The 13,330-nt window shown below is 34.8% G+C and overlaps 1 protein-coding gene across 1 annotated transcript in view; it reads right to left on the reverse strand.

The window, feature by feature from the left end:
• Positions 1 to 4,527: 4,527 nt before the first annotated feature.
• The window catches only part of LOC106871873 (F-actin-capping protein subunit beta), a 78,681-nt gene continuing 69,878 nt past the window's right edge, over positions 4,528 to 13,330 (reverse strand). The window contains exons 6-8 of the mRNA XM_014918613.2: positions 12,228 to 12,344; positions 8,748 to 8,813; positions 4,528 to 5,731 (exon numbers count right to left, since the gene is read on the reverse strand). Coding sequence (XP_014774099.1) covers positions 5,564 to 5,731; positions 8,748 to 8,813; positions 12,228 to 12,344 — 351 coding nt within the window. The 3' untranslated portion in view covers positions 4,528 to 5,563. The remainder of the gene's footprint in view (positions 5,732 to 8,747; positions 8,814 to 12,227; positions 12,345 to 13,330) is intronic.

Below are 13,330 nucleotides of genomic sequence, written 5' to 3' on the forward strand. Positions count from 1 at the left end.
ATATATATATATATATATATATATATACACACACACACTTTAATAGCTGACAACTCACTTCATTTTTATCTTGGGGGATTTAATCTATTATTAGCTTAATGGTTAAAGCAATCAACCAGTATCTGAGGAGTATAGGTTCAACTCCCACAGCCACCTTCTGGAAACTTTTATCATTCTTATAAGTGTAAATACTCAATCTTTCTCTACTGTTCTTACAGCTTTACTACGTTCAAGATTTACTTTTTTGTACATAAAATACCAACCACATATGACACTTCCAAAGTTTATAAAATGTTAGTCTATTATGTGTTATATAATTGATTAAATCCACATGACATATTCTAGCAAAAAACTGCTCAGAAAGCAGTGTTTCTGCTAGTTGTATACCAATGAAAAACACCAAGGTATGTCATTTACAACAATCAAGCTGTTTAACTTTTGGATTAACACCCAGGTGAGCAAAATCTATCATCAAATAAATGCTTCAGCCCAGATACACACACTTACATGGAACTTTATTAACCATTGTATATTGTCTAATGCATCATTCCTTTTCCCTAAAACAACTGGCTGTAATTTGAAAGATATTTTGCTGTTATTTGTAGCAAGGCTCTATAGAGGTTCATAAGTTGGATCACTTCTAGGTTGTGATTTACCTATTTGAACATGGATGGTTTTGGCCAGGTTTTAAAGTCTCTCTCTGTCTCTGAGTCCCTATGATTCAATCAAGAGTTGAAAAGCCAAGGGAAGTATTGCTATACACAATTCATTTCAATAATACAAAGAACAGGTGCAGGAGATGAGCAGCTCTCTCCACAACCATAATGTCCAGAGTTCAATACCACCACTACATGGTGTTTTTCCAAAGCCTCAAGTTTTGTTTCAGTGAGCAGTTAATCTATAGGTATGATCTGTGGGCAACTCCATGATGTTATGTATGCTTTGGCCAAAGTCCTATATATGTTTGTGCATCTTTTTTTTTCTTGGGCATCCAGCTGTAGAAACTCTGCCAAATCAGATTGGAGCCTGGTGTTGCCATCTGGTTTCACCAGTCCTCAGTCAAATCGTCCAACCCATGCTAGCATGGAAAGCGGACATTAAACGATGATGATGATGATAGTATTCTAGGTGCTATGAGTATTATGGAGGATTTGTGAGTATGATTTGTTTCTGTTAAGTGTGAGAGTTGATTGTATTTGATATTCACTATTAGAAGTGTTCCTTGTTCAATCAGGATTTAACAAATTTATGATCAAAGGTATTCAAGCTGCAACCTGCCCTTCCACCTTGTTTTCAGACAGTGTCTTCAGGACATTATTCAATGTGCTTCTTTTTAAAACTATAAGATGTTGAGGGAAAAGCTCACTGGAGCTGAAAAAGCTCCTACCTCCAAGCAGTTTTTTAATTGGTTAACAATAGTGGAATTGGTAGATGTTACTTTGGAGCCATATTTCAAGATGACTGGTGTAGGTTGGATTAGTTGCACACTCTTCTGTGAAGGGGCAAGCAGGTTGTATGATGTGATCTACATATAAAGCTAGGTGTTTCAACATGTGGCAAGGCTATGTATGGTACTCCATTTGAACCATTTACACTGCAAGTGTTTCTGGAGAAGCCTTACATCTGACCATGCAATCTGCCATTTTGTGCTTCATGTAATTTCTTGAGATGCTCAACACTAATAAAGCCACGTGGATAACAGGAAATGGAAACAAAATCTTTAACCCCTTAGGATTTAAACCAGCCATATCAGGCCTAAATATTCTAATTATTTTATGTTCAAACCAGCCAGATCCAGCAACTCACACTTATCCTACAAGGTCTTTCTAAAAAAAAAAAAATAATCACATCATTGAAGTCCCTAAGCTATGGATTAATGCATGATTAATTCAAAACAATGTGAACAAATATATTTGACAGAGTAATCTGAATGCTAAAGGGTTAAATACTGATTCTACAGTTATAAAAAGTTTGCTAGCAATGTAAGAGCTATCAAGGTTAATGAGTCGTAAATTGGAACTGCATCAGAAGAAACATCAAAACTGAAATAAAATTTTTAGAATTAAGATAAAGTTTAACATCCTCAGCAATATTTCCATGGAAAGAATGAAGTAATTTCTCATTACTTTCCCTTAGACATTTTTCTTTACAGAAACCAATGAGAATGGTATTCATTGGTTCCACAACAATGATATAACATAACCATGGGAAAGAATTCAAATCAAAGTCTGTGTAGATATAAATCTACCAACAGTTTGCTTTCTACAGAGTTCATCACATTATGTTGAACTAGACCACAAAATACACTGAACTCCTCAGATATCTCATTTGATTGTCCTTTTTTTATTATTGTAACCTCCATTACAGACCAAATTCAAGGACTGCCTTAGCAATGTTATATTTATTTATTCAATATCATTGACAGTGGAGTGACAGAAATGATAAAACAAACTTTCATTCTTCTACACTGAAGAGCTCAAATCCTGATACGGTTAACTTTTGCTTTTTATCTTTCTGATTGATACCAGTAATATACTGGGTCACTTCAACCAATAAGTTATGTTCAAAAACTGGACTTGTCAAAGAAAAAAAAAAAAGATCAATGTAAGTTTCCCATGGCAATTTTCCCAAATGGTTATACCTACCTCATATCTGATGGGATGTATGTGATCATTACAAATATACAAATATTTCAAGAAAAAATTAAAAATTTTTAACAATTACAATAGCCAAAAGCTCATCTTTCAAGTCCAAGTTTCTGAATTGGCAAGCAAGCTGCAAATTGGAAAGAACATATTTGCAGTGATATAAGCAAGCTGTAAATAGGAGGGAAAATTTGTAGTGAAAGCCCACTAAAATGTAGGTTTTTCCTCGGACAGAAACAATGTCAAAGGAATTATGGACAAGAACATCAGCTGGCTTAGGTTTTATTTTTTTAGGTATAGAGTAGGGGGCAGTTGAAATTCAGGAAAGTTTGATCCCATTACCAAATATTTCTAAGATTTATTAAATGTGCTGGTGACACTATTACCCTCATTATACATAAAAATAGCAAGCTGCATATTTGAAGCAGGAACTGTGCAGCAGATCCTTATTCTCCAATATATCACCAAACTAACGAGAGGACAAAAAAGTGAAAGATGATAGAGAAATTAGAAACAGGCTAAAGTCTATATATAATGTTGACCAAATGAATGGCTAGTAAATGCTGAAGCAAAATGCTATTTCTGAAGTATTTATTTACAATAGAAAGATTTGATAATGTAAATAACTAAAGTAAGATTTCCTTGGCATTATAAGACAAAGGTTTTAAATTTGTGTTTTTCTAGGTTTTTTTAACAGAAAACTTTCCTCTGATCCATTAGAAATTAATTCTTCACACCACTAAAAGATTTCATTTTCAGCAAGATTTTTGGATGATGGAAAGAAAATAATTTATAAATTATTGTAGGTGTGTACTTTGATGGTATTAGATAATATAAACAGTAAACAATGTAAGATGTTCATGGAACTGCAGTGATAATGGAGAAAAACATTCAACAGTAGTCAACAACTGTGTCCAAAAGAAGAAAGTAACAAGTCCCATAAAAAGGATGATTTGGCAGCACTGCAGACAACCAAATATATTAATTTGTGAATTGACAAATATATTTATCTCTAAATATATATGGAATAAATATAAAACAAACTTTAAGTTGTCACAACAGCTCTCCTCTCGTTGGCAATAACTGAGTATGGAGAAAAGATATAACAACAAATTTGTATCTAATTTGAATCCCACCAAGACTAAGTGTACTTAACATACCAATATGTAGTAGGATAGGCTAAGATTTATTAACAAAGTGGGAAGACAACTATCTTTTGACTGCTCCTGTAAATTTGTATTTCATTAAAGAACAATATGTTGTTTAAAGAAAAGTGTTGTCATTCCAAATAGTATGTAATATGCAGCTTTACAAAAATAATTGAATTTAACTTATTCTTTAAAACAAAAAATATAATTTAAAGCGTAAGGTTAATTCTATTTTGTGTATTTTGTGTTGGATGTGGCTGAATAGCCAACTTTAGCTAAATGATTATAGATATTGTATTTAGCAACATTAGCAAACTTATTTCAGTGGTATATTAACATGGTAAAGATATAAATTAGATAAAGGATTGGAAATGTACACCAAAATATTTGTTAGAAAAACTGCTAACCTGGTATTAAGACTATTCTAATGTATTAAATGTTAAAACCAGCATCATCTGTATAAAATTTCAGCTGCAAACAATTCAAAGAGGAATCAATAAAACAAAAATAGCCACTTTCTGAATAATATTGAAATTACTTGTTTGAAGGCATATATCCTTCCTTGAAAAAAAAAATGAAGGAAAAAACATCTAAATGAAGAAGATTCAAAATTCATGAGACAAGCAATATATATATATATATATATATATATATATATATAGAAATATACATATATAAAAATATTAAAATAATTGGTTAGGTTTGATAAACAAGAATGAAAATAACAGAAAAAGTAGATATGATGCTTGTATTATGAGAGCATTCATTGTATGAAGCTGGCAATTGTACACCAGGAAAAACTAGTGACAATTAGAAGAGTTAAAAAAAAAAAAAAAAGGGACAATAGCCAAAAGGCCATACTTGATACATTAAAAAAAGCAGTTCTAGAATCAGAAATCAGTCAGTGGTAGACATTTAATTAGTGGAATCCAATCTTTTATTCATTTCGCTCTTTTTCATATATTTCAAAATTCGTTAAATTTTCAATTATTCACTCGTTATTTTCTGATGTCTTTTATTATTATTATCATCATTATTGTTATTATTATTACCATCATCCAATTTTTTCAAGAAAAATATCAGCAAGAAAAATTTAAAATAAATTTGCTGGCAGCACGAATGAGCACTGCCCACATTAAACTAACAAGAGCTGTTGCCTTGCCCAGACTTATGGTGAGACCAAAATATTGAAGATGGGTCATTCACCACTGTCCATTTTAATCAAGCTAGGAGGAGTCTGGCTGGAAGTTTTTGTCACCAAATATACATAGTTATTGCAACCTTTCACTCATATTCTGCCACAGGCAAATCAGAGTGGCCGGGGAAACTGGAATTAGTTTCATGTTATCTTTAAGTGTTTTAAGCCTAGTGCACTCTTATTGAAGAGAGAAAGAGAGAGAATCATAGGAATGAATGAAGAGGCTTATAGAAGAGAAAGATGCACTGATCTTCAGAGATAAACATTAATTCTAATAAAAAGTGAAATAAAGATTTAAATTTAAAAAATAAAAAATTCAAAAGAAAAGTGTAGGTGTGTGTGTATTTATGTGTGTATAATTACATCAATCAACTTTCTTTTTATATATATATATATAATTAAAAAAAAAAAGGAGGAAAAGAGGAACAGTAAGAGAAGATAATGAAGACAATGATAATATCATTAATATTATATCATTATAGGTGTTATGTAATAATCCCACCCGGCCATATGGTAGCTTCTGCAGAGTTCGAATGAAAGCCGGAATTATGTTAGTTGTCTCCCTTGCAACATCATTGCGCTTGTGGACGTTTTTGTAGAGCCATCACTAAGTCGTTGCGTAGTGCCTCTGCCTGCTTGCGATCTTGCAAGGTCTGAATAGAGCGAAGACCATTCACAATATCCTTCGTTTTCCCAAAATAAATTTCATTAAGAGTGTTTCTAATTTTGTTCTCCATATCCTAGAAATAATTGAAATTCAAAATGTAAATTAATAACGAAATTCACTATTTATCTAATAAACTAAATCATTTTTGAAAAGTATAAAAATTAATCTGCATTAAGACTAAGTTAATAATTTTGCAAAACAACAAAATGCAAAATGAATTTTAAAGGCTTTTATTACAATATTTCTAAGACAAACACATTGTTCTTTATCTTTTAATTTTTTAAATAATAATTATGAAAGGTTTAGTAAATCAACAAACTGTCTATATATTAAACCTTTTGATCCAAGACAGCCCATGGTTCATAGAAGCAAAATTCATATTTTTAAAATTATCTAAATCAAAACCTATCAAAATTTTATGTTACTTTGTTCCTAACACCAGCTTCATAATAATAAAATTATTTCACTAAATTCTTCATTATTTTCGAAATTAATTGAAACAAAAGCAGTGCAGTTCAAAAGAAAATAGTTACAGAAGGATTAAACTGGTATTTGGAACTCAATTTGACCATTTACCTATTGAAATATGTTATAGGTCAGGTGATACAATTTCAGTTAAGATTTGAATTTATATTTGAACACTTTTGTAAGAGCGATGTCAGGCTTTAATGAAGTCAATGTATCACCAACCTAAGCAAACATCCAATAACTTATCACTGCAGTTTTCACATACACACACACACACACACAATCTGTCCTTATCTGCAGATTTATTATATTGCTGCTCTCTTCCCCTCTTGTACTGCCATTTATCACATTCTCTTTGTCTGACCCACTCCTATTTCTTCCACCTTCCCTTCCATGCTGATATTTACCACCAAACACACATCCACCTGTCATTCCCCACTTACACTAATGAACTTATTGACCCATCCTTCCTGATCATTAGTTATTCTCTGTTATACTCACCTTCTTGTATCATCAGTCTACTTTCCAGCTACTCTCACCCACCCTTATATAATATAGGGTAGCCATGTATCTCAGACTGTAGCAAGACTGTGCCTGTCTCATTATCATACTTTAGCATAAAAGCACATCTCCCTCTCAACCCAACTCAGTCAGGGATCCTTTTCTTTGCATAGTGAATTGAAACAACATCATCATCATTGTTGTAATTTTTTAAAAATTAAAAAAGTACCCAGACACTATAAAGTGGTTGGCATTAAGTAGGGTATCCAGTCATAGAAATACCAAAACAAGACATTGGAACTCAACAGGCTCATTGGATTCTGTCAAACTGTTCAACTCATATCAACATAGTAGATGGATGTTAAATGATGATGGCGACTGACAATTATGACCTAATAATAAGAACTGAACTAAATATGGAAGCTTCATGATGGTTGCTCAACAAACTAGAAATAACTGTCAATTTTCACTCAAACCACCCCCTACTATCTTGAAAAAGAAAGAATACATTGAAAAATATATTCCTTGATATGCCGTGTTTGAAAAGAGACTGTTTCAGCTGGAATCAATTTGATCCTAAGGTCTCCTCGGAGATGGCTGTCCTGAGCTCAATTTATAAACAAAGTTAATGCAAACACAAGGCCTTAAATTTAAATGAGAAAGGAAATGAAATTTATGATGTTTGTACTTTTGCCAAGCATATCAACATTTCAGATGAACTGAAATTTTCATCATTTTACATCTGCTTCTAATGCTGACATGGACTGGAGAGATCATTTCTGCTTTTCTAGATAGGTCAGGGAACCACATCTTACATAAGTTTCATTTTTAGCCTGATTTTCACACCTGGATGCTCTTCCTAATTTCAGCCACTGAATGTACGGAGTGCATTTTATTGTGGTACAAGCTCTAAGATAAATAACCAGGGGTGGATAAATAGGGTGAATGATAATACCAAATGGCCAGTGGAGAGCATAAGTAGAGAATCTTTTCTACTCTAGGTATAAGGCCCAAAATTTTTGGGGAAGGGGGCAGTCGATTAGATCGACCCAGTATGCAACTGGTACTTAATTTATCAACCCCAAAAGGATGATAGAGGCAAAGTCAAACTCAGTGGAATTTGAACTTAGAACGTATGAAATACTGCTAAGCATTTCGCCCAGCATGCTAACATCTCCACCAGTTCGCTGCCTTGCACAAGTAGAGAATCTGCTTCAACAAATTCCATCTGACCATGTAAACATGGAAAAGTAAACATTAAAACAATGATGGTGATAAGAGTTAGGCGATAAAGATGATAGAGGGAGAGAGACAGTACTCAAAAAAAGAGAGGGTCAGTCAGGTCCTGTGACATCATTAGTTATACTGGAGGCAATGTATGGCGAGCTAAAGAGATTTAGTACTATCTTTGATTACACTAGCAGCATAGTATAAGAGGGTGAAAAGAGGAGAGTGATCAAGAAATGAGCAATAAGCGCATGAGTGCTGGAGGCATGGGTGCTAGAAGCATGAGTGATAAGACAAGGGAGTGATAGATGTGTTAAAAGGGATGAGAGGCTATCATGGAGGTCAAAAACATTTCTTTGAGTATAGTTTGAAGTTTAAAACTTTTTGTACTGTTGGTACTTTGTTGTATTTTAATATCAAATAAAAAAGGGAAGTTGACTCTAGTGCACTTTTACAACTCAGAGCTGAAAGTATCCACTAAAACTATGTCCCTATAAATCAAATAAAAAAAAGAAAAAAAATCTTAAAGATGTAAAATAAAGTAATCTAGAAGTGATGTCAACAAGATACACCAACTCTGATATGTATCAACCTGACTGAAAACAGAAGGTACTTTCCACTTCACAGCTGAACTATTTTGTGTTACCAAATGCACTCAGCTGTGGAACTAATAACATCCAACAATTGAAGCAAATCTGTAAAAATATTTAACTTCTCATGTTAGCACAGAAATAGGTTCAACAATTTTCCCAATATCTTTGCAGTGGTATTTTTGGAATTTATGCAGAATTTGATAATTACATATCTGTTTCTCATTAGAGAGGTCATGCAGTTGACACCTCAGCACAGATTAAAGAAAATATTAACATTACAAGAAACATTTCAATACTAACCTCAATCATTTTGCCTATATTGACAATGTGTGGGGAAGATTCACTAACGGAAGTATCCAACTCTATCTGCAAGTAAAGAAACAAAAGTGGTTCAGGTTATTATTATTATTACTATTATTATTATTATTGCTGCTGAAGTCAACTTTACCTTTCATCCTTTTGAGGTTGATAAAATAAGTACCAGTCAAGCACTGGAGTCAATGTAAATGGCTTACCCTTCCCCCTGAAACTGCTGGCCTTATGCCAAACTTTGAAATTATTATCATCATTACTATTATTATAGCAGCAAGCTGGCAAAAATCATCAATGCATCAAACAAATAGCATTTCTTCCAGCTCTTTACATCCTGAGCTCAAATCCTGCTGAGGTCAACTTGGCCTTTCATTCTTTCTTGATATAATACAGCACCATTTAAGTATTGTAGTCAATATAATCAACTTACTGCCTCCCCTTAAAAAGGTCAGCAAGTTTTAATGTTTGAAGTGGGAGGAGTGGTAGGAGACAGCCCATGACAATAGTCAGTGGTGGCAGTTATGCAAAAGCTTTTGTCTGCCTTGAAAATGTTGCTTACCAAAGCACATTAACTACTACCAGCTGTCGTTATTACCATCAACAGCATGGTGCTTGTGACTTCTATGCCAGCTGCCTGTAATACTAAGAACATAGGTTTCACCAACACAGCACAAGACAAGACAACAGCATGTCAAGGATCATACAGGAATCTCACAATAAGGAAGCTTTCCAATGATAACAAATCATGTATTGCAGCTCTGAACATGGCCACACAGCTGCAAGAGATTGTAGAATGAAATTAGAAATGCTCCTTAATCTACAGGTGCAACAATTATTAAACTAAGTGCACAGACAACCTTGCACCACAGTGAGTGATACAAATATGGAGTCATCATCATGTAAACAGTGGCAAAAAAAAAAACTGGAACAGATCTGGACTTGCACACCAATGAAAAGGGGTATGGTGAGTTATAATAGAAGGGCTATTGATGCAGCAACACTGAAGAACAGAAGACCTATGACCTGCAGCAGAAACCAAAGGGAGCCAACTCTCATGCTCCTCCTACTGAAAAAGTACAAACACTTACCACATCAGTTGTAGCACCACCACCAACAACAATAGTGGAAGTAAAAGCAGAAGACGTTCTTAAAGCAACAAAGCCTACCATCAGAGCTACAGTCTTCCAGTAAAATACAAATGTACATATGAGAAGCCATACCTCTTGCTTTCCCACCAGACATCTCTGATTCTGAGACTACATCATGCAACAAGAAGTCTTTCTTGTGATGAAGGAAAATGAAATAGTACTCCTCCTCACACAAAAGGGCCAGCATAAACTGTAAGCTAACAGTCAGATAGAGCCGCAGAGAGCATCTCAACGAACCATACACACCACCACAACAGCTAAACCACAACTATACCACCAAAAGAATGACAACCAAACACAAAAAACATCATTTATTAACTTCAACTTTATGAAGACAATAGTGAGTTGAAGTTTCAAAGCAGATTGAATAATACTTTTGGAGGAGGCCTTTCAAGAAGACTAAATTCTTATTCTCCAACCATAAAATCACTTCTTACTCTTTCCATTTTCTCACTAACATGGCTACACTCAGAGTAGGATGTATGACTGTACATAGAATGGGATTGGCTTTGAAACACTTGTTCAGTGACCTCAGGTCACTAGACAGATATGGTAGCCAGACTAGCATTTCCAGGAAACAAACACACACACACACATCTCCATCTTCAGCTGTGAGATATATGCATCTTATTGTTGAAGCAAAATGAGCAGCAATGTGGCAGTATTCCATTGGAAAAGTTTGGATCAAAAATCAACAGAGCTGGTCATGAGCAGCAGGCCTTCAGACTAGTAGCTGTCTTTACTCTGAATGGAACAGGGCGGCAAGATTTCTTTAGGCATCTCTAAGTGTTCTTGGGAATGTCCTGCTCCCTAGTATTCATGTGAGACTGCAACAAATCTGAGACATATACTGAGATTGTGAGGGGTTAGCCAGTAGGATAGAGAAGTGTAAAAGCCTTGTAAACCTACTCAAATATTTACCACAATCTGATAAGTTCATTCTGTGTGTGTGTGTGTGTGTGTGTGTGTGTGTGTGTGTGTGTGTGTGTGTGTGTGTGTGTGTGTGTGTGTGTGTGTGTGTGTGTGTGTGTTAGAGTATGTGTGCGAGTGTATGAGTATGTGTGAGTGTGCAAGTGTTAGAGAGTGCATGAGTATGTGTGCGAGTGTTAGAGAGTGCATGAGTATGTGTGCGCGGGTGTTTGAGAGTGCATGAGTATGTGTGCGCAGGTGTTAGAGAGTGCATGAGTATGTGTGAGTGTGCGAGTGTTAGAGAGTGCATCAGTATGGATGAGTGTGAGTGTTAGAGTGTGTGTGCGCGACTGCTGGAATGTGCGCGATTGTTAGTGTGCACGACTGTTAGAGTGCGTGAATATGTGAGTGTGCATGAGTAAGAGAGTGTTAGAGAGTGCGTGAGTTGTGTTCGAGTGCTAGTGTGAGTGCTTGTGTGTGCATGAGTGTGTACGTATGAGTATGTGATTGAATGTGTGAGTGAGTGTGTGAATGTGTGTGAGTGAGTGAGTGTGTTTACATTTGCACTGTACAAAAGTCAAGAGCTACAAGCATTGTTGTCATTTCTCCTGTCAACAAACCATCCACTGACTGCACCTTTGAAGACAGCAACAGGATGGCCATTCAGTTGTACTATAAGACCTCGATATGCCAAACCCATTCTTGTATTGAAAAATGGACATAAAAACAAACATCTACAACAAACCCTTCACCTCCTGGATTAATTTTTCCAAGCCAATCAAAGAACTTCCATGTGGTCACTCAACCACCAAAAAATAGCAACCTAATATCCCTCAAATTACTGCCTTATCAGCACAACTGTGCCCACATCTTCAGGAGCTGGGTGGCTGAAAAACAAGTTTGCAAATGACAAAGACGGGACGATAACATCAAGGACTGGATTGGAAGGATTCTGGCAAAGTATACAGTTGCAACAAGGGGTAGCAGTGTGTGGCAAGGTTTGGTGGTTGTGTCTGAGGCCCATGATCTTCAGTCATGAAGGTGGACATAACCAATCAATGAAACTGCTGTCTAAAAAAAAAAAAGGGCCATACTGGATAATGTGACCCTGAATTCCCTGTGCATAAAAAATGGTATAGTCATGAATGAACAGCCTTTTAATCATAGGTCCACCCAACATTTTTTTTCCGATTCCATACTATTTCAGTTGTCAAAACTATACTAAACTATCTCCCCATCTTCACTGGAACTACATCATTCAGCCTGTTTCCTATCCAACTTCTAAACCAAAAACAATTCAATTTGAGAAGTAATTGCTTAGCCTCACTCACTCATCCTTAACCTCTGCTCCCACCCTTCCATTCCAGAGGAACTTGAAAAATTTTAGACTAATTAGAAGAAATACCATTACCTGTCTTGTAAGGCTGCCACCTAAGTTCATTGTTCCAGAACTTTCCTTTGTAGTCAACAACCACAACATCACTGTAGAAGTTAACTTATAATGTGCTGTCTTCCCACTTGATTTTTCCTACAAGGTCATGGCAATAAAAGAAAATTAAGAGATAAGTTGTCAAATCAAAGTTAAAATATGAAATTGCACAAACAATGCAAAATAAGACAAAAATGGACATTAGTTCATATTTTACAATTATATCTAAATTATTCTGTATCACTGCCTATTTGAAATATTTGAAGAGAGAAAATTGCTTTTACAATGAATACTGATATATGCATATGGAACGGATATTTGAATATAGTTTGAAATATCTGCCGTACATACATACATGCGTACACACACACACACACACAGTATTGAAATTAGTTCTGTTTTAACCATTGAATCATAAAGTAGGAACAGAACATGCTTTCTCTAATCAGGCATGTCGGATGATGCAGAGTTAGTCCTTTCTCACAGGAACACAAGGACTGTACAAAGATCAGAGGTTTATATCTATGGTTGTACGCAGGTCATTTCTCACACACACACACACACACACACACACACACACACAGTAGAACTTATTTTATCAATAATGTCAACCTCAGCAGAATTCGAACTCAGAACATATAGACTAAATGTCACTAAGCATTTTGCCATGTATGCTCACAATTCTGCCAGCTCACCACCTTAATGATAATATTAAAGCTATTGTATAATATCTTGAGAAACAGACATTTCCCTGGTAAAAAAAACTCAACTGTGAATATATTCACCCTGCCTGTTCAGAGTTGCTAAATATAACTGAAGTTTTAATCTTTAAACATTTTACATGTTATTTTGCTTCCTGTTTCAAAAATTATCTACAAAATTACAACAGTCTCATAATTCCATAATATACTAATTTCTCCTGTCAATCTAGTAACTGAAAATTAAATAGGCTTTTAAAAATAAAATTTGAACCTCTTACTTCACAAAGGAACACTGATACAAAAGAGGCTCTGAAATGATTGTATATGATGGTAGAAAAATACAATCAATATACAGACAATACTAACTCCACTGATTGTATAAAG

The sequence above is a fragment of the Octopus bimaculoides genome, chromosome 9, assembly GCF_001194135.2.
Source record: "Octopus bimaculoides isolate UCB-OBI-ISO-001 chromosome 9, ASM119413v2, whole genome shotgun sequence".
Lineage (NCBI taxonomy): Eukaryota > Metazoa > Mollusca > Cephalopoda > Octopoda > Octopodidae > Octopus > Octopus bimaculoides.